A 27,850-nucleotide genomic window follows, 5' to 3' on the forward strand; every position below is an offset into this window, starting at 1 on the left:
TCCATAAGAACACCTGTGAATTCCTCCTGTGAACACAGTTCTCCAGGTGGCGTTCTCCTGCTTTCACTGCAGGATCACTTTTTCTATACCCAGAGTTGCTTGCCTGATTCGTTAGATAGTTATCTGTCTGCCTTAATAGAGGTAGTGTTCTCCATGTGCTTTAATTATTGATATTCTGCATATTTAAGAGAGTGTTGCATTATGTGTTGTGGTTTTGCCCTTGTGAGCAGCCAAGCTCCCCACAAGTTGCTCACGCGCTCTCCCTCTGGTGGGATGGGGAGAGAATTAGAAGAGTGAAAGTGAGAAAACTGGTAGGTTGGCATAAAGACAGTTTAATAGGGAAAGCAAAAGCCATGCATGCAAGCAAAGCAAAAACAAGGAGTTGCAGGTGTTTAGCCATCCCAAGGAAAGCAGGGCTCCATTGTGCCTAACAGTGACTTGGGAAGACAAACACCACAGCTCCAAATGTCCCTCCCAGCTTTCTTCTTGTTGCTGATCATTTTGAACCTCATGTTTGGGTGATAATACCATCATGTTATAAACCTCCCAGAGGCTGTGTTGAGGTTGTGTTGCCTCTTTTTGTATTATTCTGACATGTTTATTTGATCATGTTTACATGCATATTTTTATGAAGGTCATTTCCAGCATTTCAAGAAAGTTAAACTGAAATAATTACAATTTCAGTGTGTGGAATCATGTTGACTGTGCCTTGTGTAAACAACTGAGTTGCTGACATGGTTGGGATGCTAATGCATATAGCTCATAGTCCTCTGCTTTTTGAGCTTATGGGGTAAATAACTCTGGAAGGTAGCTGCTGTGCAAATAAATCAACCTTTAATGTCGGTTGCAGTCACATACTTTTATCAGCAAGTTCCACCACCATTTGCTAGAATGTGAAGATGTACTGAGATTCAGGGACTTTGGAATTCTTGCCAGTTTCTTTGTATTGTAGTGGTTAAAGATCCTGCTCTTCTGGCATTTATTACTCCCCTTCTGTGCATGTTCCCTCTGGCTTTTAGCAGCTGTATGGAGCATGCTCTGGGCAAATAGGTAAATTTTCTGGAAATCCTGATAAGTCTTAATAAGTCTATATTAAGTGTGTGCAAAAAGCAATTTTAACTTGAGCGTATCTGGGCAAGCTTTAAGCGTAATGGCAAGAGGCACACACTGCTAAGCTGATCCTCTGGCTAAATTTCTGATCTCTGCAACATGGAGTTGCTGTAGCTGCTCATTAACAGCAGAACTAAGCAGAAGATACTGTCTCTGAACCTTCTTATACAAGAGGTAGACTTTTTAGTTGAACTTTTTCAAAACCATTTACTCTAAAGCAGACTGGAAATAATTGGCTTTCAGACCTGAAGTTTGGCAAACCTATAAGCAGTTGAAAATAGGGTCTTATAAGTTAAAGAAGGTGAAGTACAACCTTAATTGACATATTTGTTACTGATGTCATCTGTAGCACCCTAAAAGCAGGAATAGATAAAAATCTAATTAGGCAGGAAATAGTACTCAGATTAAAGGTATGTATTTTTTTCTTTGGTGAGCCAGTACAGAGAAGGGACTAGAGCCAAACTGTCACAGCCGTCTCTTGAAAAACTGGGTCTTAGTCATCAGCCACATTGCACAAATCTAACCCATATTTGTCCCTAGCTTACTTGGGATGTTAGTTTATAAAGAACAAAACTCTTAGTTTACCTGTATTGTAATAAAGTGGTGCAATACAAACCAGTTTGGATTATGTCCAGATAAATTTGATGGATTTGTGCTGTTTGAAAATGCTTGTGTGTTTTCTTATGTTGCACTTGTGGTGGGTTAGCACTACAATTGTTTGTAGTCTTTATTTGGAACATTTGTAGCAATGACAACTTCAGGTATTGCTAATTTAGAGCAAAATCATATACTGCATTTTTTGCCACATTTCTAGCTGCGTTTACACAAAGAAGAATAATTGAAGTCTGTAGAAATCTGTGTATGTGTGCACTTGTTTCAGAGTCAGAATATATGATACGTGTCTAGTCTGATCTGAAGACTAGCACTGTTGCACGATCACAAGCTTGGTGGTCCACACTTCTCATACCACTTCATAGACAAGACCATGGAATATGTATACCCTTAAGTGAGCAAAAGTCTGTTGGGTTTGGTCGTTTTTGCGGGGAGGGTGTTTTGTTTTGTTTGTTTGTTTGTTTTTAATTTAATGTTTGCAAATCCACCAGTTCTGTAGTTGCATTAATAGGGGTATGATAAAATGCAGCCTTGTTGTCTCAGGTGAAACCATGAAACCAGAATATTTCTGCTGTCAGATTATTTTATGTATTGCTGGGTATTGAGTTGAAGAGGCAAAGCGTATGCATAAGACATCTTGTGATAGAATACTGAAGTTTGTTTGAGAAAGCATACATACAAATAAATATACGTTCTCTTGGCAATAAACTTATATCCTGTATTTCTTCATGTGAAATAGTAACTTGTTTTTTAGGAATTATGCTTGCTGTAGCTAATGTAAAAAACAATCACAGAAAAGATGTTTTCAAAAGAATAATCTAAGAAATTGTGTAGAATAACACATTGTAAATAATCTGTAATTATGATGAGAAAATAATGGTATTTTGGAATTATGTGGACAGGTCAGTGTATGCAGTAGAAGATCACTGGGGCTTGAAACTGATGCCTAGAATAAACTGCAATTCCTGCATTTGCCTATAAGCAACCATTCAGAGAGAGCTTTATAATTTTCCCGCTATTCATTTCTGCATCATCAGGCTATAGTTGATTCGACATCTGTCTGTCAAGGAAAGGGATTCCAACCTTCTCATCTAATTTCTTCTATTTGTCATTTAAACAAATATCAGTGAGGGAGTCAACAAAATGCTGTGTTCACACAAACAATGTATAAAATACTCTGTGCTTTCATCCTCATTCTAATATCAAGTCCTCCCTCCAGTGGCTGCTGTAACAGTTTTTTGCTTTGTCAAAAAGAACTGGAAATTCTCTCTCTCTCAAAGCTAAATTCAGATTTATTTATTTGTTTATTTATTTTGGTGCTTCTAGCTTGGCAAGTGATCCTGTTACCTGCTGTGTCCTCAGCAGCAGGGTCTTAGTAAGAAGCAGGGTAGCTGTTGTAGAGACAAGGATGCCAGCAGTTCTTGGTCTCAGCATTTATTTATCTGATTAGGGAATGGGGGTTAATTTAACAAGGTAAATCCGTTAAGGTAAATTTTATGTTTCTCCCCTTGGGTAATAACAAGTCTTCGAGCACCTGTATGTATTTTGTAACTGCATTAACTTACCTATACCCAATTACGAATTTTCAAATGTTGTGTAGGGAGGACTACTCAATTTGTATGACTACAATAATTTTCATCTGGGTTGTCACAGAACACTATCCTGTCGTTTTCTAGCACTGCTAATAATTTTAACTGGAACGGGTTAGTTTCTAAGTGATTTCCTAGAATGTACATGGTACAAACTGATGACAGATGAGAGTTGTGCTTAGTTACCTTCTATCAGTGGACTATTTGGAAGCATCTGATGAGGAAAATCTTTAATACCATCTAAAAGTGTGACATTTGAGTCGTAATATTTACATTGACTACGTTATATGCTAGAAAATGCAAAAGAAGTCTCTGTGGTTTTGCTGTTAATTTTGTTGATCGCTTGTGTTATTAGTGCTAATGTGATTGAAGCGTTAGCCAAAAGGTGCACATTTTAACTGAATCATGTCTTGTTGTGTCTTAATTTAGAAAGTACATAATCTAAGCAGAGCTTTCCTGGTGGAGTTGTCTTTTAAAAAGACTTTTGGCAGTGTACTGTTATTTCACATCAGCTTAATCTGAACAGCCTTCTGCAAAGGAAGGTGTCATAGTCTCCCATAGACTCCCGTCCAACTTGTGGAATGAATTATCAGGCTTTCTGGAACCCCAGCTTAAAATGACAAGCAAACAACCTCCACCACCTCAAACCCTCTTCTTAGTTTATAACTGTCACCCCCTTAAATTGCTGTATTTATCCTTAATGTAAAAGATGATGTTAGACATAACAGGTTTTCTCTAAAGACAATAGAAAAATAGTCTTTATTATGCTTTACTTTTTTTTTTTCCCCTGTTGCTTTTACACGAACTACTGTTGCATAAAATAAACCATAGAGGGGTTCTTTCTTACAAGTGTAAGTTATTAGGAAGCCAGTAGTACATTTGGTGACTCCTGTTACTCCTTGTTTGAAAGTTACAAATCGCTACAGGGATACAGTTCGTGCAAACTCATCTATGATTAAGTATATTAGGAAGAAGAATAAAACAAACTGGTAATGACTGACAGATAAAACAAAGAACCAAAAAAGATTAAGGGAAAAAGATTTCATTGTACAGAAGTCTTTTTATGGAGAACGAAGAAGCACTGATTGTGACGTGGTAGTTTGCTCCCTTGGTGTCACATTCAAGATGAAAGAGATTGCAGTTTTGAATGTTTGCGTTGTCTTCTGTCCGAGAGGAGAAATCTAGAAATACATTTTGCATGTAAATTCTCACCATGAATATATTAAGGTTTGTTCTAGCTGGACATTTACTTTATACGTTTCAATGCTGATAATGTGTTACTGTAGAAATCGCAGTGGTTTAAAGCTGTGTGCTCGGTTTAGTTTTATTAAAACAAAATTCTATAGTACAGTAAGAACAGGATAAGTCGGGTTAATTGATGAAGAAAGTCCTCAAAGATTCTGGAAGTTCTGTTGATTATGGTTTGTGTTTTCTTTTATCTTCTACTTCGGACTTACAGGTGTGGTGCTTTGCTAAAAGACTTACCATTTACAGATGTTGTGTTAGAATCACCAAAAAAATGTGTCAATTAGACAGATGTCCTTTTAGGATTAGGGAGAGGTTAGTGCGCATTTTTGTGAACTTGATTCTTTGACCAAACTTGATAGTGGACTGTGTGTCATACTTTGTTGTAAAACATCTTAATCCAGGATAGTGTGTTGGGACTTCAGACTGTCCAATATAAGTTTGAAGAAGAGGAAGAAGTTGATTTTAATATTACCTTACATATCATAGGGCATTATAATACTCAGAGAAGTTTTGCTTTTGGAACAAGTTCTGCTTAAACAAAAAAAACAGTAGCGAATGAGATCTGCTGAACTTAATTTCCAACTTTTGTTGATTTTTCAGATTGTTCGTTGAAGATTAATGTATGTTTTCCTCAGTATTTCCATTCTGTTGACAATTTGTGTAGTGATGGCTCAGCTTCAGCAAGGAGGCCCAGATGAAAAAGAGAAGACTACTGCATTAAAGGGTGTGAGTCTTTTTGCTTTCTTTTTACATATATTGACATTTCAGAAACAATGTGAGTTAACTGTGGGTTAGAGTCGGGGAATTGCAGTACTGGAAGAGACTATTGGTCCATCTGTGCTAATGCTTTTTGTCTAATGGTGTGTCCGTTTTCAGTATTTTCATATGATAAAAAATCTGTGGTAAGGAGTAACAGAATAAGGCATCCATTATTTTTTTTTTAAATTTTCATAATTATCCTTTGAAAAAGTTGACTGGTGCTTTTGTGTTCTTGGTTTCTGGGAGTTATCATTTAATTTGTATGCTACTTATGTTTTATAATTATGCAACCATATTACAGCTTTTTAAAATCTCTTTGACTGGAATGTTAGCAGGGAAAACATTTTCAGGCCATTGATTTATTTCCATGTTGATTTTATGAAGTTTTCTTTGTATTGCGTAAAGACATAAATGGACCTAAGTGACTTAGAGTAACTTTCTTGAGGGAAAAAACAAATAATTCTGTAGACTTTACTGAAGCTGACATTTTGCTCCTTTGTTGTACTCATCTGATAAATACAAAAATGATGAAAATGTGTTATGTGACTTGTGTGAAATGCCAACTGATTATAGTTTATTAAAAAAGGTATACTTCTATGTGTAATAAAACATCTTTTTTGGACAGTGTTATTCAATTTTGAAAGTTGGTTAGACCTACAAGTAAGCTGATCAAGGACTGGATTTGAAGTGCTTGCATCACACATTTACTCTCTAAATTCAAAAGAGAAAAAATTACGTGCTTTGCAACTCTAGTGCAAAAACCTGATTTTTACTGAAGTATTATTAGAACTATATGTTCTGTTATACCGTGATGGTAGATGGTGGTTCTTCAGTTACAACTGTGGTTTTTGTGACATGATTGGTGAAAAGCTGTGGTGCTTTTTTCAAACCTTGGACTAATTCTGTCAAATTAGTATATTTTGAGGAAATTATACTACATTTTTGGAAAAGCAGAACTCCCATTTTATATTTAACATTTGTTTGATCTTCATGAAGGTTTAGTGTCCAAGAAATATTCCACATAATGAAAACTTCCTCTGAGGTGATTGTTTTCTTCATGCAATGTAGTGAACTCCCATTGAGTTATAGAAGGACCCCTGTGTATTGCTCAGTTTTGGCCTCTATTGAGCTAGTTCCAAATTGAGTTGGAGAGTCCAAGGTCTTAGGTGAGAATACTGGATCAGATCTTGAACGAATCTCAAAATTACAAGAATACTTTAGCTAATTTTAACTTGAAAAATTGCACAGGAAGAAAGTGGCTGTGTAGGTGGTTGGAGCACAGACCAATTGCAGTCTGCTGCAATTGACATTCACTTCATGAAATCACTCATTTCGTTTCACTGAAATCACTTAGAGAAGGAGGAGCTGGAGACAATCTTGCGGATGCTTGAGTGAATGTCATGTGAAACTGAAGAGCTATAAAAGAGCAGGCCAAGGAATTCTCAAGAATGATGAAGCTAGTCTTCAGTAGATTTTGAACGCTAGAAATTTCACAGGATTAATGCACCGGTACTAAGCTTTGGTAACATGGGTAACCTAGAGGCTTGTCATCGGCAACAAGACTAAGCAAAAATAGTGGTACAAAACCTATTCAAGTAATGTTTCTAAGTAACTGAAAGATGGAAATGTAGTTAATGTCAAACAAAGCAAGTTTAAAGAAAATGACTTTTCAAACTGTTTTCTTTCCTTTGAGCTACAACTTTGGATGGTAAAGGTAATAAACCAATGTACTTAGAATACGTAATGTGTTTCCTTGGTAATACATCATATCTTAATTTATGAAACAGCAATAATTCAAGACTCAGCATTGAACTGAATGTTTGTGTGGTCTTCAAATTCATCTGTGAGGAGGTAGGAGAATATCAGTGGAACCCTGCTGATTAAGTTCTTGATGTTTTTTAACGAATAATCACAGAATATGTTAGAACGCTAGTGCAGGGTTGTGTGGGTGATGAGCAATGAGAGGAGAGACGATTGTGCACTATTTAATTGTTTAGTATTTATATGTAAGCAAAAGATACTGCTGTATGCTTGCCTCTGGTTAAATGTAAACCCTTAAATGTAGCGTAAAGAATGCAGACTACTCTTACTTTAGTGTACTTGCCTTAGTGAATGCAGGCTGTACTAGGTTACACCATCCTAATCTGAAAGAGGAATGTATGTCATGGCTTGCTATAAAACACATGGCAGATTTCTCTACCTTGAATGTTTTTAAGAGAGGATGGTTGAGAGGAGGATTCAGATAACTCTAAATAAAGAGTATAAAGAGATACAGAGATATTTGGGTATCAAAGGGAAGGTTAGGGAGTGTTGTAATCACACAGCTGGTAAATGCGTGTGAGATGATGTGCATTTGGTAATCTGAGGTCTTCAGGAAAGCAAACAAGAATGTATCGGTGACTTGATATTGAAGCTAGGTAAGTTCATGTTAAAACCGTGATGCATACCAAAGATACTTTTCTCACATTGAGGGTAATTAGTAAGTGAAACAAATCACTATGTCTTTGGTGGCCTGTCTGTCCCTGGACATTTTTTGATCAACATTAGAGAAGACAGGTAAATAAGTAAGAAGATGTACTGACAATGAGGTCCGGCTTTTGAATCTGGAATAACAAAGTCCTGTGTTTACTATTATATAGGTTGCCCTTCTGCCCTTAAGTCCTACAAATCTGAACAAACAAATTTTGTCAGTCATATAGTGAAATAAAAAAAGACATAGCATGCATTATATAATTTTTCTTTTCCTTTTTTAGATTTATTGTCTAGAATAGACTTGGATGAACTAATGAAAAAAGATGAACCACCACTTGAATTTCCTGATACTCTGGAAGGATTTGAGTATGTTTTTAATGAAAGTAAGTCGTATATGCTTTCTAAAGGCTATACTTAGAATAATGTTGAGAGGTTATCAGAACTTTTATTATATCTTACAAATCCCTATTAGAATTTCACACTTTGCTGTTAAGAATAAAATTTTAAGCCTTATTGTTAACAGACATGTAAATCTAGCTAAGTGATTTTTTTTATTTCATAAAATTGTCACAAAAATCCCTCATTTTTATACAATACTGTAGGTTTGTACTGTGATTACTTTATGGCTCCATGTTTTCTAATACAGAATTGTTGATACAAAAATTCTGAAAGAAATTTCTGTAACGTTAGCATTAAAAAGCAAAATCAAAGTGGTCACTCGTTTAAGAAAAGTTTTATTTAGTGATTCATTTTTATGGATACAAAAGAAGGTATCACTTCAGGTAATAATTTATCCAAGCTATTTCATTAATACCAATAGGAAAACACCTATTTATATTGATGGAAGGATGAGCAGTGTGATAGACTGTCTCTTACTCTTCTGGTGTGGGTCATAGTTTTGCATTACAGCTAAGTGTTTGATGACAAGGACTTCCAGCTAGCTGAATCTGTGTGTTAAATGAGTTAGTAGTATTTATGATTTCCAGTGCATACATTTTAAAATCCAGCTGAAAAATAAGCCTCTGAGCTGAAGTAATACCAGACTCCAGGAAATGGCTCTTTCAAGATTGTTTGAAACCTGTAGGACAAATGGGGATGTTTACATTCTACTTCTTTGCAGTGACTGTTCTGTGAACAGAAGAACTTTAGTTTCTAAATCTGCCTGTCTAACATCTTCCACTTTTAAAGAAAAAAAAAAAAAAGAGCTTTCCTTTAAATGATAGTCATTTATGCAACACTTAGCTTTTTAATACCCTGATGGCTTTCACAGGAAGGTACTTAGAGACTAAAAGTGTCATGAAAGTGATGCTCTTTCTTTGATGGGAGGGGTTCAGCTCTGTCACTTTTCAGCTCCTTATTTTTAGATCTGCACAGTGTCTACTGTCTTCCTTACTGACTTCAGAGTTAATGGTTCATATGTGGTTGATAAAAAGGGCTGAAATCTCAATTTTGGGGAATGATGTTTTAGAATGATGTTATTGAATATTCCATCACTAACCTCACAGCCTGAGTGATTTCCATGGAATGCAGCAAAACCTATTAAGTATGCTACTGGTCAGCAAAGCAAAAAAGGTCTCCATTTTGCTTTTGTACATTTAATGCAGATGTTCAGTCATGTACTCTTATGTCAAATCATGCTTCTTTTTATGATGGAATAGTAAGGAAGATTTTTATCAGATTCAAAGACTCTGAAGAAGGCAAGGGTTCCAGAAAGCAAGAGAAAAAATATACCAAATATTTGCTTCACTCTACTTGGGGAGGGAGCAGCTTTATGTACTATTGAATGGCATAGTTGAAGAATAACTAGCTGAGAAGGAACAGCTGAAGGTAGACTTATGATGAAAATATGAGAGGAAGGGTATTTGGACCGGAGGCAGAGATATGAAGTTGGGGAGAAACATTTCCCTGGTGTCTAGTACATGAGGTAAGACAGCTCTGGAAAAAAAAGTCAAATAAGCAGGTAAGTATAACTATTAGCGATACCATATCTTAAATATATTTTACTCAATACATCAAGAATCAAACTGTAGAGATCCTGAAAAGGTGTGAACTAAGTTAGCAATTTCCTGCTGTTCAAGAGGAAACATTTTGCTGAGAAACTTTACTTCCATCATGCAGACATTTCAACTTTTTAAGGAGATACTTGTTCTTACGCCTGTTTTTAATGTTTCTCTGATTTACTGCAATTTTGTGATGCTCTAAGTTCATAACCTGTGTTTGTTTAATAAGCTGAAACTTTACGGGTAAGATACCTATTTTCTGCAGTTTGCTTCCTGCTTGTTTCCATTTTATTACTACTGTTATTTTAACTCAGTCCATATCTTTATCTGTGGTTGGGTACGCTACTAGACTTTTGCTGTAAACAGGGCCAACTACAAAAAGTTACACTGGAATCTAAGAATAGCATGTGGTTTTGCTCTGATCAAGCATTCCGCGTTATTCTACTGTTGTAATCTCATTGTACCCTGAATCTCAGAGCTCTTGATAGCAGCATGCCTGTGAGTTAAGATACTGACCTTAACTCTGGAAGAGGTTTCTGCTGATTAACTTAAAGTGTTATTAATCTTGAAAATAAATTTTTCCTTTCCTTCCAGCCTCCAGCCGATTTTGTACTTACTTTTCTTCATAAATGCTGTTGGTTTTGAAGTAGGGGATTTGTAGCTATGATTTGATCGCTTAATTGACAACTGCAGATAAAATATTAACTGCTAACGTTTACATTTCACTGTTAATCCAAAGCAGTTGAGACAGAAGTATTTCTTGCAGAGCAGTTTGGCATTTGATACCTGCATGTAATTTCACAGTCATCACTTGTCTTTTAGTTTTATCTAGTAATATATACTATTCAAGGGGAATGAATTTTGTTGTTAAGCTACAGTTGTTTTCCTTCAGAAATATAACCAAAAATGAGAAGAAATTCGTAATAGCCCAATTTTTAGATGCAAAGTTCACATTTAATTTTCCAGTAATTAAATGTGTCTTTTAATGAAGAAGTATATCAAAATGTAATTATTTTGGTTTTTTTACAGAAGGGCAGTTAAGACACATAAAAACTGGAGAGCCATTTGTTTTTAATTATCGTGAAGATTTGCATAGGTGGAACCAGAAGCGCTATGAAGCTCTTGGAGAGGTATATAAATTGTGTGCGTGTATGCATGCATATATGTATCAGTGTGTTGTGCTTTTTGTTGTGTTTCTCTGTAGGAGTGATACTTGTAGATACTAGTGAGGCTGCAGTCATTTAATAAAAGGTATTTCATGATTTGTTGTGTGTTAATGCTGTAGTAGTAATTTCCATTATTTGCTGTATAGTTTGAGATGTGATTCAGACTTCAGTATATGTTCAAAATAGAATATCATCTAGATTATACAAATCAGCAAATACTCTACAGTGCAGTATTTTCTTTAACTTTCTTCTCCTCAGGGTTAAGCACTGGGTGTAAAACTGTAGCATTTTACTTTCTAGATGAAAATAAATGCATTGGCTGGTTTTCTTATGTTACCAGGAGATACCAGGAGTCACTAGATTGGTTAAGTAGAGATCTGATGATTGAATATTTGTTGGTGTATTAAATATTTAGGTGCTACTGGTACTCCCTAGGCTTTTTGTAGGCATGTTTTGAGTGTAGTAGGTGTAAAAGTGACTGACCACAGTTCCTTTTCTATGTGAATTTACTTCAGCTTCGGTGCCATGCTTTTTGTAATGCGTTAAGAGTCAAAGCACTGACTGGAGAAGAAAGGCAGCTGATGTCAGTGAATGCAGACCAGTGTGTACTGAGGTCTTCCTTGCACTGTCACAACCTCCCCTACCCAACAGAAAGAACAGCCTCAGCACGCTGACTTCCAGGAAGTAATGCTGTTCACATCAGAGTGGCTGTTGGAGAAAGGGGATGCGCAGTTCTGTGCATAAAGTAGGGATTTTTTTTCTTACAGACTACATGATATTGCCTGGCGGTTTCTGTTGGAATCATCATGGCATGTCATTCAGAACTGCCTTTGCCCCATTGCTTGTCCACTTTCATTAGTATTATTGTTTTAGTAAGGATTAAACACTTTATTCCCCACTTATACCTGTCACAGTAATTCAGATACTTGGAGATATGTTTGTTTGCACATGGTTAGACATTTTGTCTTTTAAACTTTCTTTTTGTCATGGTTTAACCCCAAGGGCAGTTCAGCCCCCCTGACAGCCTCCTGCTTGCTCCCCACCGTGGGAGGGGGGAGAGAGTCAGAAGGGTAAAAGTGAGAAAATCCATCGGCTGAGGTACAGTTTAATAGGTAAAGCAAAAGCTATGCATTTAACAAAGCAAGACAAGGAATTAATTCACTGTTTCCCATCAGCAGGCAGATGTTTAGCCAACTCCAGGAAAGCTGGGCTTCTTCATGTGTAATGGTGACTTGGGAAGACAAATACCTTATTGGAAGATAACTCCAAATGTCCCCCTTTCCTTCGCATTTCCCTCAGCTTTTATTGCTCAGCATGACATTACATGGCATGGAATATCCCTTTGGTCAGTTGGGGTCAGCTGTCTCAGTTGTGCCCCCCTCCCAGGTTCTTGTGCACTCCCAGTCAATACACTTCTGTACTGGAGTAAAAAGACTAAAATGTCTGAAATGACAGCCAGTCCTACGCTATTGCGAAGTAAACAGTGTAAAGTATCTTGATTGAGTTTCTTGGATGGATAAATAAGTATATACTTAAATTTATCACCAAACAGTTTCATATAGTTTCTCATGCTGCCAAGAGTGCATTTGTTAAAGCTGAAGAAATATCTAATTACATGGCCTTTTCCAAGTATAGCAGGATAGGCTCTGGGAACTTCTGTAGGCACTGAGCATGCAGGCTCAAGAAAAGAGTGCACAGCAGAAGTCTCTGCCTGTCTTGATTAACAGGAATAGCATGCCATCTGTCCTTAACCTCCATGGGGTGGTGATCTGGTGCTCTGTGCTCACTGAGCCCCTCTGTTTCATTCAGGGATCAGCCTGGGCTCTGTGCTGGAGCTGCTCAGCTGTTCAGCACCGCTTTGTCCTGTTAGAGCTTTGTTGCCATGGATTGAAGAACCCTGCTTTTTACCTCCTCCTCCTTGTTCCTGTAAGGACTGTGGCGGGGAAGGGGATGATGGGGACTGCTACTTCTCACCTCAGCTATATGTTTTTCCAAAACAGGGGATGTGCTATCACCCAATCTGTTGCATTGTCTAAGTTACTTGATACAGGTTTCTTCTAGCAGGAAGCAGACTGGCACCTGTTGCACAGCCAGCGTGTGCAGAGCTTTGTGTGTGCCTATATTGTTCCAGTATCCCCATTTTCCAAATAAATGAGTTGGACAGGAGACCCCTGTAAGGATTAGTATGTCTCTGTACGGGTTCCTGTGCGACCGCACCTTCTTGTATGTGTTTGGCAACATCGTAAAATTTCTCGTTCTGTGCATATGAGTAGTGAGTGCCACAGCTTCCACCCATAGTAGTATGAATGACTGGAGTGGCTGGAAGACAACGGACATATTATGAGCAATCCAGACCAAGTAACTTTGTTGTAATAGCAGGCCGAAGCTGTAACAGGCTGCCGGTGTTGTGAAGGACATATGCAAGGCCAAGGGAGACAGAGAAACCGTGTATTCGCGGAGAGGTAAGAGAGTTGGACAGAAAGATGAGAAAAACCAGGATGCCTGCACAAGGAGGGAGCAGCATGTGGGCACCACGCCGGGACCGATCATGGGGGAGGTGGAAGCGTGTGAACGAGTGGTTTTAACCTCTCACCTTTTACATAGCAAAGCCTGCGTAGCGTGTGTATTTTTAGCTGGGGGTATAAATTGGTGTGGGTCTATTAATAGCACCTGTAGAGTATAAATTGCTGTGTATCCCTTAATAAAGTGGCACTAACTTGATCACATTGATTGTATAAGTTGTGTCTGAGCCTTCTGCGTCAACGAATGACTTTTTGTGATCTTCGGTTAACCCGGAGGTGGATGTGTTCATGAAGTGGGTGCCTTACATCTGTGATCTTTGTGCATTTTGCCTTATCATTCTCCAAGTCCAGGTTTGAGTGATCTCTGAAAGTGCAATTAATTTCTATTGGTAGGTAAAAAGGAAGGAAGGTTTGAGGTCAGGAATCTGACAGGGTGAATTGTTTTCAGTTGTTTGTTTTGTGGGTTTAGAGAAAAAAGAAACACATCTGTGTTTGTCTGTTGTTTGTAAGGTGCTTGATACTACACAGTTCTTCCAACAAGCTACAAATTTATAAATGCTCCATTGTCTGTTTTTGGCACTATGGTTGTTCATATAGAACACAGGCGACGCTGACCAGCAAGACCATTGGCATTTGTTCACATAGATAAAGCCTTCTTTTCCGCCATAGATTGGTGGATCACTGATGCAAATGTTGAATAGTACAGAAACAGTATATTGCCCTCTGATTTTGTAGTCTAGGGTAGGATGCATTTAGCAAACTGTAACAGTGTAAGAAGCAGCAGCTCCTGTAATTTGTAAGGTGGTGTAGTAAAATCTGGCCTTAGGCCTTTGCTTTGAAACGTCATTCTTTGGCTTTAGGAGTTGTCTGATATGTATTTGTTGCTGAAATATATGTAGGTGGACATACAGTGAGATGATAAAGTAGCTCGACTTGTATCATCAGACAAAAGTGTTTGATGTATTCAGTGTTTCTATTGTTAGCTCAGGCATTGTATGCTGGTTTTCTAATTTTTAAAGGATATAGCCATCCCGCCCAAGGCATCTTTTTTTTTTTTTTTCACTGTACATATATATTGTGGTCTGCTTTTACTGTGTTTTGCTAATTTTAAGGAGTGGGTGTACTTCCTGACCTTGTTACAGCATCATTCTCTCTTCCTTGGAGCATTAATAAATTTCCATTTGGTAATCCATGATTTTTTGCTGTTAAAAGTCATGAATACGCTATCTGTGATGTTCTGCCATTACTCTGGCTGTATGGAAATTGATTCTTCACAAATTACAATGGTTCGTCAACGTCTCCACTTCTTACATCTCTTTATTCTTCATTCATTGATCTGTTATTTTCAGGCATACAATTTGTTCTGCAGCCTCTTGATATGTGCTCCTAATAGACAATTTAGTGAACTGTTCATAATTTTGTGATTCTGGTTCAGTCATTGCTATTGCGGCATTGAATTTCGTGGAGAGCCTCTCCATTTGCTTTTTAAAAATTAAAATGGCAACAGAAGTGCACAGAACATGGTGTTGCAGCTGCTTCTAACTGCCGATTATTCCATGTGGCAAGTTTGAAGTACGATTGAGAACAATTTTGTGACAACAGTTCAGTTGTTGCAGACATACCATTCCCATTCAAGGTTGATTGTTGTTTTTTGGGGTTTTTTTTCCCCTGGCCAGGAGTTAGAGATTTGGATTCTAGGTTAAACTCCAGACTAGACTCACATGATGTATATGTCTCCTTGCATTTTAAGTACATGTCTATGTTCATTGTTTGTACCGTGCTTTCAATTGATATAGAGCTACTGAAATTGCCAACAGTCAGCTTCAGCCTCTGCTTCATCATGACACTGAAATTAGCTGTAACTGTAAAAGTAAAATCTGCTATTGGGATTTTACCTTGCATTTTGCCAGTCATGCCGTTTGTGTTGATAACAAGATTTCATATGAAAAAATTACGTTGACATTCTCCTTCCATAGTTGTACAGTAAGCAGAGTATCCCTAGCATCAGTAGGCAGTTACTGTCTGTCCCTCTGCATGTCTCTTACAGTTCTAGCACTGGGTAATTATAATTTGGTGATTTCTTGGAGGCCATTTAATTTGCAGAGGTTTTTGTGAATGCCATCACTGTTGAAGAGACTTACCTGTACTTGACAGCTCGCCTACTCATGTCTTTAAGTCAGTCAAACAGAATTTGTAAATATGTGGATTATAATGTGGACTGTGATGTAAATGCCTCTGCTGTGGTCCTGTTCAAGCACTAGTGTATGCCATCTCTTGTAATTGCAGGCTGTCTGACCTACAGAAGCGTATAAGCAGGTGGCAGAAGAATTGTGGTTATTTTTTACAGTTACCACACTGTAGCACAAGAAAACACCTTATATTCATGTTGAACAGATACGGAAAGTAATGAAATAGAACACCTAAGTCAGAAATATCTTGCATGTTTTGTGTATGACAAGATACAGTTAATTTTACATAATCAGAGAAGTCTCGTCCCACTAAATAAACGGCTTTAATGGATGCGCACAATGTTAGGTCCAACTCATCATAAAGTAGATTAGCCATCAAGGTTAATGTTTGTGTGGGGGGAAAAAAATGAGTATGTAGAATTTTGACAATGACAACCCATAATTAAGATTGCTAAGTAGTAAAATGAGATACTTTTTTTTTTTTTTTCCAGATCTCCTTTAAGTTAAAGAACAGCTTGGTCTCAACATAATTTAAAAAATAAGCGTTCACCTGCTACTAATTTCCTCCTTGGTTGCAAAGAGCATTATTTGTTTGGATGACTGAGAGAAAGAAGCTATTTACATAGCACAAATGAAAGCATAGAGCAGCAGAAGAGGACATGTAAGTTAATGAAGAAGGAAGCATTAAGTAGTCTGCATTTGAAAGGATAGCTTCTTACATGAATAACCCAAAATCTGATGATAGGCTGCACGTGCACCTGATAGTACTTAAGGTCCAATCTTGCAGCCGAAGCTCATGTGAATAAACTCAATAGGTCTGATCTTGTGAATAAGGGCTGCAGGATCAAGTTCCAAATAAAATTTGCAGATGATTAGTAGAAATCCTTACACTCTAGTTTCAGTTTCTTTGCACAGACAGTTTATCATTAAACATTCCAGATTTTCTCTGGCTAGTGAGACTTTAATATATTAAAGTATGTGCTGCACACCATGTATTAAGCAAAATTACCTTTGTGTACCTTGACTTACTATTATGTATTTGCTGTTAGTTATTTAGTGGTTGGAAAATTTTGTCTTACTAACAGGACAAAATAAATAGATAGAGATGTCATCTACTGACAGGTTCACGGACATTTTCTTTCCTGGGATGCTTGCTTGGCTAGGGCCATGGAAGAGGTTGTTCTGTTCAAAGAGATTAGATGCCAAATAGTTAACAGGTGTCTGTTAAGTGTGTGTGTGTGAATTGAAGATTTTCAGTGTCTTGTATTACAGTCAAGGGTAAACTTTCATGGGGATAGTAAAAATCCTCACTGAAAACCTAACAAACTCTTCCTAAATTTATGTGCTGTTTCAAAGATAGAGTGAAAGCACCTAACTAAAATATTTCCACCACACTTAAAGTGGTTAAATCCCATTTTAGGTGGTCTTTGGAAGCAATTTGATAGTGCTATTTCTGTGCAAGTCATGCCCCATCTACTAATGAATGTTGCAGAAGGTTTTTTGCTTTAGCAAAACTTTACCATGGAATAAATGTTGGAAAAATATTTAGAGTCATACTGTTTGGACAAAAATAGACAGTTGAGCAGAAGAAAAAGATTGAGCAGGATCTTTGCAATGAAGTGTGATCTCATTTCTTATTAGACAGAGAAGAATCCACATGGAATACTTTTGAATATACCAGTTGCAGGAAGAGCCTAAATGACACCAATCACTTTTTGGACACCAAAGTCTATTAGAAATGCGGTTCTTTAGGAGTCTATGGCTTATTGATTACAGGTTATTTTTATGCTAACTTGATTTTTTTCAGTTTCTGATAAGCAAGTGTGAAACAAAGATGTCAGAAAACTTCACGCCAACTGGATAAAGCACCTAATATTGGGGCAGAATACTGAGTTTCTCTGTAATGGTAGTTCCTAAGCCCTAAGTAATACATTTCTTAAGGTTCCAGTCCTTTTACTTCATTCATGTTTAACCAATGCCTTAGATAGAGAAAATGCTGGTAGGGGCAGCACAAAAAAAAATAATCTAAATCATGTATGTGTATTGTCTTTAGAATTTTAGAAAGATTTCGGCTTTTAACAATCTATTTATCTTCAGCATTTCATTTAGGTGAGTGAAGTAGATGGACAGACAGCAAGGATTGAAGACTACTTAATAGTACCTAAGGAAATTTAAATTTAAATATGAATCTTTTTTGCATGCAGTATATTCATTTGCATATGCTAAATCTGCATTCAAAATCTGCTGTTTGTGAAGACTTTTTACTGGAATGATTATGTCAGATGTGCTTCAGTGAACTCTTCTAGTTTGTAGGCAGCAATTGGCAGTAGGTTGGTTTATCACAGTAACATGACAGTACTCGAAAGGTTCAGAGATAGTTTCGTAATTATTGTTAGCATGATTCTTGAAAGAAATGATGAGCATCTCATAAACCCAGATGGGAATTTGTTACATTGTTGATAAATGTGTTGATAAATGTGTTTTACATTTTTAAATTGATAAACAGTGAAAAGCAGAGAAGATACAATAAGGCAGATGGTTGTTTATAAAGCACTTGCAAGTTGCTGCAATTCAAAGAATGGTACTAATTGTTAAAAAGAAGACAAAAATTGGAGTAGGGGGAGTGTTTCAATGAGTTAATCATGAGCTTTTTAAAAATAAAACCTTCAGCAGCTTTAGTTCAATTAGAACCATTCTTGCCATCCTGAGTTTATATGCAGAAGTTTAGACTCTCAGTTCTTAATAAACTTTTGTACCAACCATTTTCATGTAGCTGAAATCAAAAACACAATTAACCCACCTTTTATCTAAACGTATCCATTCCTTTATTTGTCTTTTTTTCTTGTTAGGAAAAAAAACAAGATTTATTGCACAGCAGAACAAAATTGGATTATCATTGGTCTTATTAATCATTCCCACCTAAAAACAATGAACAGTGAACTCCAAAATCAGCAGAGTTTGCAGCAAGGGAGTGAGATGGGGTATAGTTGGCTTATTTTTTTGTTAAAGGAGTGGTGAAAAAAAACTGGGGTTTGCCAACTAGATGACTAGAAAAGTATATATTTAAGTAGTGCTTTGGCAGAATACAGATCAGCCTATGTGATGAAACCATTTGGTTCATACTTGTCTTGTGAATGTTCCATTCTTGTTTCAATTAGTGATATTAAAAGTTTCTATGAAAGGCAAAGTGTTTTTCCACTGTTTCAGCAGGAGTTTTTTGAAAACCAGAGATATGTAGATTACTGCCTTCATCAAGCAGCCCTTTTAAAATATGTTTATTTTACCTCAGTTGCAGAACTCTAGAAGAGTTACTTCTCTTTCACAGGATTTTCAGCCTTTCCAAGATGAAGAACTTAACACTTTCTGTGTTTTCAACCAGAGACCTATATAATTCATTTTTCTGGGAATATTTTTATTAAAATTCAGCAGACTAGTGGTATTTTTTAATAAAGCTGTATCAGCTGTGTCAGTCCTTAATAGGAATAATTTGAAAGGAAAAAAATTCAATTATAAATCAATAGAGCGTTGTATTTCTGTATGTGCAAACAACCTAAAATTACTTTAAGATGCTCCAGCTGCTCAATTCATTAACTCAATCACAACTGAATTTTGGTATCTGTTATCTTCTGTTCATCGCTGGAGCAGAAATACCCAGTTAGCATGCCTGAAGCTGTTAGATACAGTTAGGACTATAAAGGAAGATCAGTTCAGTAGGTCGGTTACTTAGGGTTTTGAAAGGCTCGATACATAGCTGTTTATCTTAACTCATGCACTTTCCTGTCCATAATGATCCAGGAAAGCATCGTGCTCCTCTACAAATAGTGTCCATTTCCACATTTGCTTGTTGTGTGTTTTGGGTAATTGCACATCTTAACTCTTTCCTGTATATATGCCAAATCCTTGAGTTCCTCTGAGTATATTGTTGGTAATAAGATAAGAAAGATCTTTAAGGAGAAAAACCAAGAATTTGCCTCTATTCACAGATTTAACTGCAAGTGGGGGGTGTGTACATATGTTTTTGCCTTATTTCCAGCAGTGTAAATTATATAGATGTTACAGTAACTTTCTCTTAGTTCCATGCAGATCTGACACCACATAACACATTCTGGAAAAATTACATTAAAATATTTTTGATTTCTAGAAGAATGAATTAAGCCTCTGTCCTCATTTCCACTATATATGGCTCTGTTAAGTGTATTTTTTAACCTGAAACTTGACATGTGTCTGTCCCAGTCAGAATGCATGTGATAGTTTCACATAAAAGTATAAATAAGTGTGTAAAATATATCTGAAAGTGATTTTGTTAAGTTCTATAACCTGAACTTGGTTTTAGACATAATTAATTTTTGTGCATTAGTCATGTGTCTTTGTCATATGCTGATAAAAGGATTTTGGTGCAATAGACCTTAAAGCTGATGTTTAAGCAAGATGGGAAAATACTAAATGTAAGAAAAGGGGATGTTTGTCCACTGTAAGCTGCAGTTCTAGGTGAGGTACGTTTTTGGATATTGTAAGTACTTTTGACTCTGTGAAGTTGGTTATACAAAAAATATAAACTTAAAACGGAGACTAAGTATTTTATTTTCACGTAATATTGATAAAACAAGCATAAGAAAGGGAGTGTTGCTATAGTTGGTTTTGCCATCTCAGGTAACGACATAAATGAAAGAAGGAATTTACTCATAGTTTATTAAGATTATAAGAAGGCAGAAGGTTCAAGCAAAAGAAATGATTTAGGACAGGTAACCAGAAGAAATTTTTAAATGATAGTTGCAAAGTGTAAGCATTCTTACTGCCTGATCATCTGGAGTTTGATACTCAGTTTCTTCTATGCCATTAAATGTATCAAGATTGATTGTTGCAGCTGATCTCAAATCTTGTAAAAAAAAAAAATAATACATATTTGTGTTTTCTTAGCATTTTGTCGTGGGTTTCCATGGCAAGGGGGACCCTCCTGGGGCCGACCGGGCCTGGGGGGCTGCGCCCTGCGGGGGACCCCGGGCTGGGGCTGCGCAGGGTGTGAGGAGGATGGAGCGGCAGGGACAGCTGAGGGACTGACCCCAGCCCCATGCCCTGTCCCCTGCGCCGCCGGCGGGGAGCGGGGAGAGAAACTGGGGGTGAAGCTGTGCCCAGGCGGAAGGGAGCGGTGGGGGGAAGGTGTTTTTCTGATTTGAATGGTAATAAATTAAACTAATTTTCCCCAAGCCAAGTCTGTTTTGCCTGTGATGGTAATTGGTGAGCCATCTCCCTGTCCTTATCTCGACCCTTGAGCCTTCCCTTGTATGTTCTCTCCCCTGCTTAGTTGAGGAGGGGAGTGACAGGGCAGCTTTGGTGGGCACCTGGCATTCAGCCAGGGCCAAACCACCCTACCTTTTTATTGAAACAACTTTTTAATCCTGCTTTACTTGATACTGTGGCAGTGCAAATTGAATTTTTGAAGTGAACATTTCCGGTACTGCTGACTTACAGAGGCTTTTAGCTTCTAAGTTTTAAAACAAATATTGTGTGTACTAGTTAAAAACCTGTATGAAACTGCAGGTAGCAGTGGAGGTGGAGAATAATGCTAAAATAGCTGTCAGCAAAATAGAAATGATGAAACTCTAGGGTAGAAATTGCTTTTGTTGAGGCAGAATGAAGTGTCAAAGATGTCAGGACACAATGCTGATAGTTGCACAAGTTCTTTGTGGTTTTTCTTCACCTTAAAACTTCATAGATCTTTAATTGAGGGAAAGATTTGTCATTTTTTTTGCAGAGAGGGTATGCTTTTCACAGAGGTCGAAGTGTTGACTGGAAAACAGTGTACCCAGCGTACCCAGCACTCAAGAGATACTAGCTGAGCTCCTTCAGTGTGTACACCCATATATGTATGTGTACAAATGTTGCTATGTCTCTGAAAGCAACTACCCTGAAAGTCAGCATGTGTAAAAGATGTGAATGGCCAGAATATCGTTTAAATAAGTGACCAAGATATATTGGAACTCATGAATCCTTTTCCAGTATTACAGTGGTTTGTTGTTATGTTTGATAAGTCGAGGATTACAGCTGCCTGTGTAGTGAGTGCACCTTTTGGGGGTTTCTGCCAGCCAAATGACTGATAACTGTCATACACATTCCTGAAATACTGATACAGTAAATATCACATGTGCTATCTACCCGAGTCAAGTGCAGGAGGAGGGAAGCAAGTCTCTCTGTCATACGTATAAAGTGTATGGGGCAAGATCAGTCACTGTAATCCATACAGGCTTGTGCTTGTGAAGCTCATGCAATATTATGGTAATGGCCAAGGACCATATTTTTTCTGTTCTGGGTATCCATGTGGGCGTAACACTGTCTCCAGCAAAGGGCTACAAGAATTTACCTTGTGGCTAAACCTATTAATGTGAAAAGGTGTGATGTCTTTTTTTTCCATTTAACTCTTGATGTCTCAGTGGGAGAGGTCTTTGCGAGGGATGAAGAAACCTGTGTGGCTCATCTTTAGAGGAGAGGCACACATACCCAGGCAGTCAAAAATTATGCATCTAGAGTTCAGCACATTTGTGTTGAAGTCTTGTATGCCTTTATACCTGCAGGTGGGTGTTCAGCCATCTCCAGAAAAGCAGGGCTCCGTCATACACACAGTGACTTGGGGAAGGCAAGTGTCTTACTGGAAGATGACTCTGAACATCCCCCCTTCCTTTGCCTTCCCCCAGTTTTATATGCTGAGCATGATGTCATATGGTATGGGATATCCCCTCGGTCAGTTGAGGTCAGCTGTCCTGGCTGTGTCCCCTTGTCCTGGTTTCAGCTGGGATAGAGTTAATTTTCCTCTTAGTAGCTGGTGCAGGGCTGTGCTTTGGATTTGGTGTGAGACTAAGGCTGATAACAGATGTTTTTAGCTGTTGCTAGGTAATGCCTATACAAAGTCAGAAACTTTTCAGTTTCTGGGGCCATGCCAGTGAGAGGGCTGTAGGGGCACACAAAATGGGGAGGGGACTGTCAAAATGTCCCTGGGCACAGCATAGTAGATGATAAGTAGTACAGCAAGCAGTGAAAGCAAGAAGCAGCCACTAAATGAGCACTGAACTGTGATGTACAGTAAGGCAAGCAGCCCCATGGCAAGCACAGAAACCTGCCTCTTAATAGCTAAACAGCAATAACAGCTGTACATTTGATCTAGCACATTCCAATCAAATCTGTTACCTCAAAACACTTTGAACCCCATATTGGGTGCCAAAAAGGACTGTCATGGTTTAACCCCAGCCAGCAGCCAAGCACCACACAGCAGCTTGCTGACTCAAGGAGGTGCCCCAGTCCCCTCAGCAGGGCAGAGCAGAGCAGGAGGATCACCTCCCTCTGCCTGCCAGCCACGCTCCTCCTCATGCCCCCGAAGATCCCACTGTCCTTCTTGGCCACATGGACACTCTGCTGGCCCATGGGCATCTTGCTGCCCACCAGCACTCCCAGGTCCCTCTCCACAGAGCTGCCACCCAGCCCATCAGCCCCAGCCTGTGCTGGTGCGTGGGGCTGTTCCTCCCCAGCTGTGGGACCTTACACTTGCCCTGGTTGAACTTCATGAGGTTCCTCCACACCCAACCGTCCAGCCTGCCCCGGTCTGACTGAAGGGCAGCGCAGCCTTCTCCTGTCCTAATGGTGCTACTGATTTTTGTCTTAGAATCACGGGATGATTTTTGTTACATCTCTGGGCATTCTGCAGTCAACCGACTTCCAGTCAACTCAAAGCATAGGCAGCTTCAAAATTACATCAGGCTGATGAGTTTAAAAATGGCAGACTGTAGTTGACCCTAACTGTAATTGGTTTCTACAGGGTTCTGTCTGCATACTCTGGTGGTGGAACTTCCTGGGAGACAGGAGACCCTAGATGAAACTGTCTCCTGTGAGGCTGTCGTGGTTTCACCCCAGCTGGTGGCTAGGTACTGTGCAGCCACTTGCTCTCTCCCTTGCCCTGATGGATGGGGAGAAGAATCAGGAAGGAAGGTAAAACTCAAGGTTTGAGATAAGAACAATTTAGTAATTGAAATAAATTAAAAACATTAATAATAAATTACAATTATAATGCAAAAGAAGGAGAAGACGAGAGGAATGAAATCCGAAGGGAAGGCAGAAAACCCAGGTGATGCACATCCAGCTGCTGCCCCCCCGCAGAGTGGTGCCCAGCCAGCCTCCCAGCAGCAATCGGCTGGCCCCGGCCAACCCCCCCATTCTATACTGAGCAGGATGCCCCATGGTATGGACTGTCCCTCTGGCCAGCTGGCATCAGCTGTCCTGGCTGTGTCCCCTCCCAGCTCCCTGTGCCCCCCGGCCCTCTCACTGGCAGGGCCCCAGAAACTGAAAAGTATCCCAACTTACCTAGCAACAGCTAAAAACACCTGTTAGCAGCCTTATTCTCACACCAAATCCAAAACACAGCACTGCACCAGGTACTAAGAGGAAAATTAACTCTACCCCTGCCGAAAGCAGGACAGAGGTGTGAGAGGAATGACCATGGTGGATGGGAGTAGGCTCATCCTGCTGTGAAGCTGACTTCTAAAGGGAAAAACGTGCTGGTTTCTGAGTTTTGTAAGGTGGTCAGTTGTGACAATTCACTGAGGTTTCATGAAGTACAGTAGGAAAACTTCAGAAGGAGCGTCACAAACTGCACACAACTGTTAAGTGGTTGTTCAGAAAGGGTCCTGAGTGTCAGACTGTTACAGCCAGTGTATGACATGGACTCAGGGAAGAAAGAATTGCTTTCAAACTTCTTTTGTTTGCTTCTTTTTGTATCAAAGCGATGGTTCTGTCAAGTGCTGCTTTTGGTATGGATCCTGCCACCTGCTCCCAGGTTCCTCTGTTATTCGAGGTTTCGGTTTGAGAGCATACATTGCCTTCCACCAACTGATGCTCAAGACACGTGTCATGATACACTTGAAAAACTATTCCCTGATAGCGTATATACCCCTGCTCAACTCCATTGTGTTTGGCAAAAGTGCACTTTAAGAGAGTGTGTGCCTTGAGATCAATTTATAATAGAAAAGAGAACAGCTTGTTTGATAACGTGAGCTTGTATCCATCGCAGTCAGCCAGGAACAGAGCTCTCATTTGTGCTGGGTTTCGATCTACTGTTCAGTTTATAGTGTCACACCTCTTCTCACTGAAGTATTTTTGGGAGTGTCAAGAGAGCACTGGGTGCTGCTTTGCTAGGGACTTTGCAGGGATTAATCTGGAAGTGAGAGGTCTGATCAGTTCTTGCATATGTCAGCATAATTCAAGGCTCTTCATCACGGTGATGCCTAGTATGCAAAAATATTTCCAGATGTGTATAGTTGCAGGTAGATAAAATTCAAATAATTTTCGGAGCAGGTATGTTGAAATCAGCTTGTGGAAATGATCAAGGTGCATATTGAGTTGCAAGTATATGGCTTCAAGTTTGATCAGTTCTACATCAGTACGCTAAAACTGCGAAGTAATAAACAGCATCATTAATAGTTCCTTCTGGAACAAATTTTTGTTTATACAGACACAGTACGATTGGATAATTCCGAAGTAAATCCATAAGATGGTGTTCGTTGATCTGTCTGTAAGACAAATCTGACTTCAGTTCACAGTCTGCCTAAGAATTTAAAAATATCTTTTCTTCCACTGCCTTTTAGAAAGTTAAAATCTTTGGTAAAATGCTCACTAGATTTTTGTATTTGTCGGTTTCTTGGGCTTACCTTTCTACCTGCACGGGAAACCAACTGAGGATAGTGTCAGATGCATTAGAAAGCAGAATTCATTTGGCTGCAGTATTACATGACCTACTAATAATTTTTGACATAAAAATAGCCTGTAACCCTGGAGATAGTATGGGTGAAGTGAAAAGGAAAGTAAATCATAAGATGAATGCAAGTGGGAAGTGAAGGTTGATGCACATTTTTAGTACTGTTTCATAAAGATTTTTTTTTTGGACAGGGTACATTCAGTAACAGAAGGGGTCCTAACTCAGATGTGTAGTAACGTAATTTGGGGCTGATTTCCAATATTCAGGAGTGCATATGTTCTTGCTCTTTCATTACAACTCATAATTTTAGGAATATTGTGTTGTGAAAATAAGGCACATTAGCCAGCAGCCCAAATAGCAGGAGAAGCCACAATATTCATTTCCCCTCAACCCAGCCAAAAACAGATTATTTGGCTGAGTATCAAAAGGAGCAGCAGTAATTGTTTCCAGTATCAGTGGAGGCATTTTACTGTTTGAAAAACCCAAAGCTTCCATTTCATTAACTTAAGAAAAGTCTTGGGCTCTGCCATCAATTAGGGGACAAAAATGGGATTCTGATGGCAAGCTGTAGGTTACTGTCTGCCTGCGCCATGCCGTTGCCCGTGAATCGCTGCGGGTGCCGCCAGGAGCTGCCAGTGCCTCTATGGTAGCTGCTGGCCCTCTGCAGGTTCTGCTTCTCCTGGATGCCGGAGCAGTCGGCAAAAGCCACTTCCCAAGCCTGAGTCACGAGCACAGTGACCTGCCATTGTGTGTGATGACATGCCCAGGAACTCAACCAGACTAGAGGTTCACAGCCTTCTGAAGTTTACAGCTTGGTCTCAGTTTGCAGAAGAGGAAACTGGAAAAGCAGCAGATGTAAAACAAGGCTATAGACAAGTGGTAGATGGTAATGCGATGACTTGTCACTTGCCAGCCTACTTGCTGCCGTGCTCTGCGGTGACGTGCTGGTCTCCTGCCTCTTCTGTCAGGATTAGGCCTTGAGCAGAGCAAAGGGGGAGCATCCATCAGCCTCTGTGCCCTTTGCCCACATTATTGACAGAAGATAGCAGTGGCAACGAAGACGCTTAGTCGGTATGTGGTCACAGCACCGTGTGTCATGTAGAACAATAAATATGGTTTGGTGGTTGGTAGAGGACAGGTCATCCTCTGTGCAGGTTCTCTGCTTTGTTCTCATGGCATACAGATAATTGTGACAGATTCTCTTGTCATAGAGCAAGTTGCTTTCAGGCAAAAGATCTGTCTGATTCCTAATCTCACCTTTTCATTGTATTCTTTTGACTGTTATTTGGGGTCACTTTATTTTATCTGATACATGATGAATTTTAAAGGTCTTTCATGTGTCTTTCTGTTTTATAATACCCTTTCACCGAACATAGAACTCTGCACAGAACTCTGCAGGCTAGCGGCTGTGGTATAATTATAAGTTGCACACGAGCTTGCTGCTGACTGTTGTGGATGTCCATTTTCTTTACGTGTATCTGGGTGATAAAATCGCCTACTTAATGTTTCTATGAAATATTACGAAAACTACATAAACCGGATGTTAGGAAGAAGTTTCCTTTTCAGACAGTATTTTGATATCATTGTTCAGTGGGAATTGTCATTGCTTCCTACTTGATACATTTTTGTACTGGTAACTACTGTAATTGAACCACTTGTCTAATCAAACATAGCTGTATGTCTGCATGCCCCAGCCCTCCAAAAGAGCAGAGGATCCCATCACGCAAACTTCTGTTGGAAAACTGCCAGACGCCAACATGAACATGTGCCCCAGTCCTTGTCACATGGTTTATAAATGGACATTGGTACGGGCTTTTACACAGTATTTCCTGACTCCGTCTGTTTCGTAGCTTCACAGACTTTTTAGAAATAATTGCTTATTAAGTCGGACGTGCTAAGCATTTTACTGTTTTAATGCAAAATTTCCATCAGAGCTTGTGGCATCACCCATTTGACACAAAAGAACCCCAAAACTTTTCTTCTCACAGTATTTGTATTCAGTAGAAGGTTGAAGACACAAGCCTATAGTTGAGGTTTGCATAAAATCATTAATTGTTGTGATCTTTCTTAGTCACTGTCGTGTTTTATATGTAATTGGCCTGTATCTTGGTGGTTGGGTTGGGAAATAAGCGATTGCTTCCCAAATGAAGTATACAGGTAAAATTCATTAAAACACAGTAATTTGTAGTGTACAGAGCTTCACTATTTGCTGTTTTTCCTCTTCTGCCAATACTTGTGCCCACGTAGCGTAATGAGAAGTACTACACTGATGGGCTGTCTTTGGACATGTGTGCACTGCATGATTAGTTTTTCAGCCATAATTTCATAGGAAGAAAGGATCTGCTGTGAATTTTGGACAACATCAACATAAATAGTCATGGCAACTAACAATATCCTTTCATACTCTCCTCTTTTTATGTATGTATGGGCTCTATTATATTTGTGTA

General features: G+C 38.8%; 1 protein-coding gene across 2 annotated transcripts in view; it reads left to right on the plus strand.

Annotated features, from left to right (window-relative positions):
* Positions 1 to 27,850, plus strand: part of ARB2A (ARB2 cotranscriptional regulator A) — a 270,189-nt gene that overhangs the window by 15,831 nt on the left and 226,508 nt on the right. The window contains exons 2-4 of one of the 2 annotated variants that reach the window (XM_080372365.1): positions 5,160 to 5,283; positions 8,072 to 8,173; positions 10,820 to 10,920. In XM_080372365.1, coding sequence (XP_080228491.1) covers positions 5,178 to 5,283; positions 8,072 to 8,173; positions 10,820 to 10,920 — 309 coding nt within the window. In that variant the 5' untranslated portion in view covers positions 5,160 to 5,177. Of the gene's footprint in view, positions 1 to 5,156; positions 5,286 to 8,071; positions 8,174 to 10,819; positions 10,921 to 27,850 lie in introns of those variants that run through there. The other variant, XM_080372366.1, reaches the window with a different exon arrangement.

This window comes from Falco punctatus (genome assembly GCF_963210335.1).
Source record: "Falco punctatus genome assembly, chromosome: Z".
NCBI classification, from domain to species: Eukaryota; Metazoa; Chordata; class Aves; order Falconiformes; family Falconidae; genus Falco; species Falco punctatus.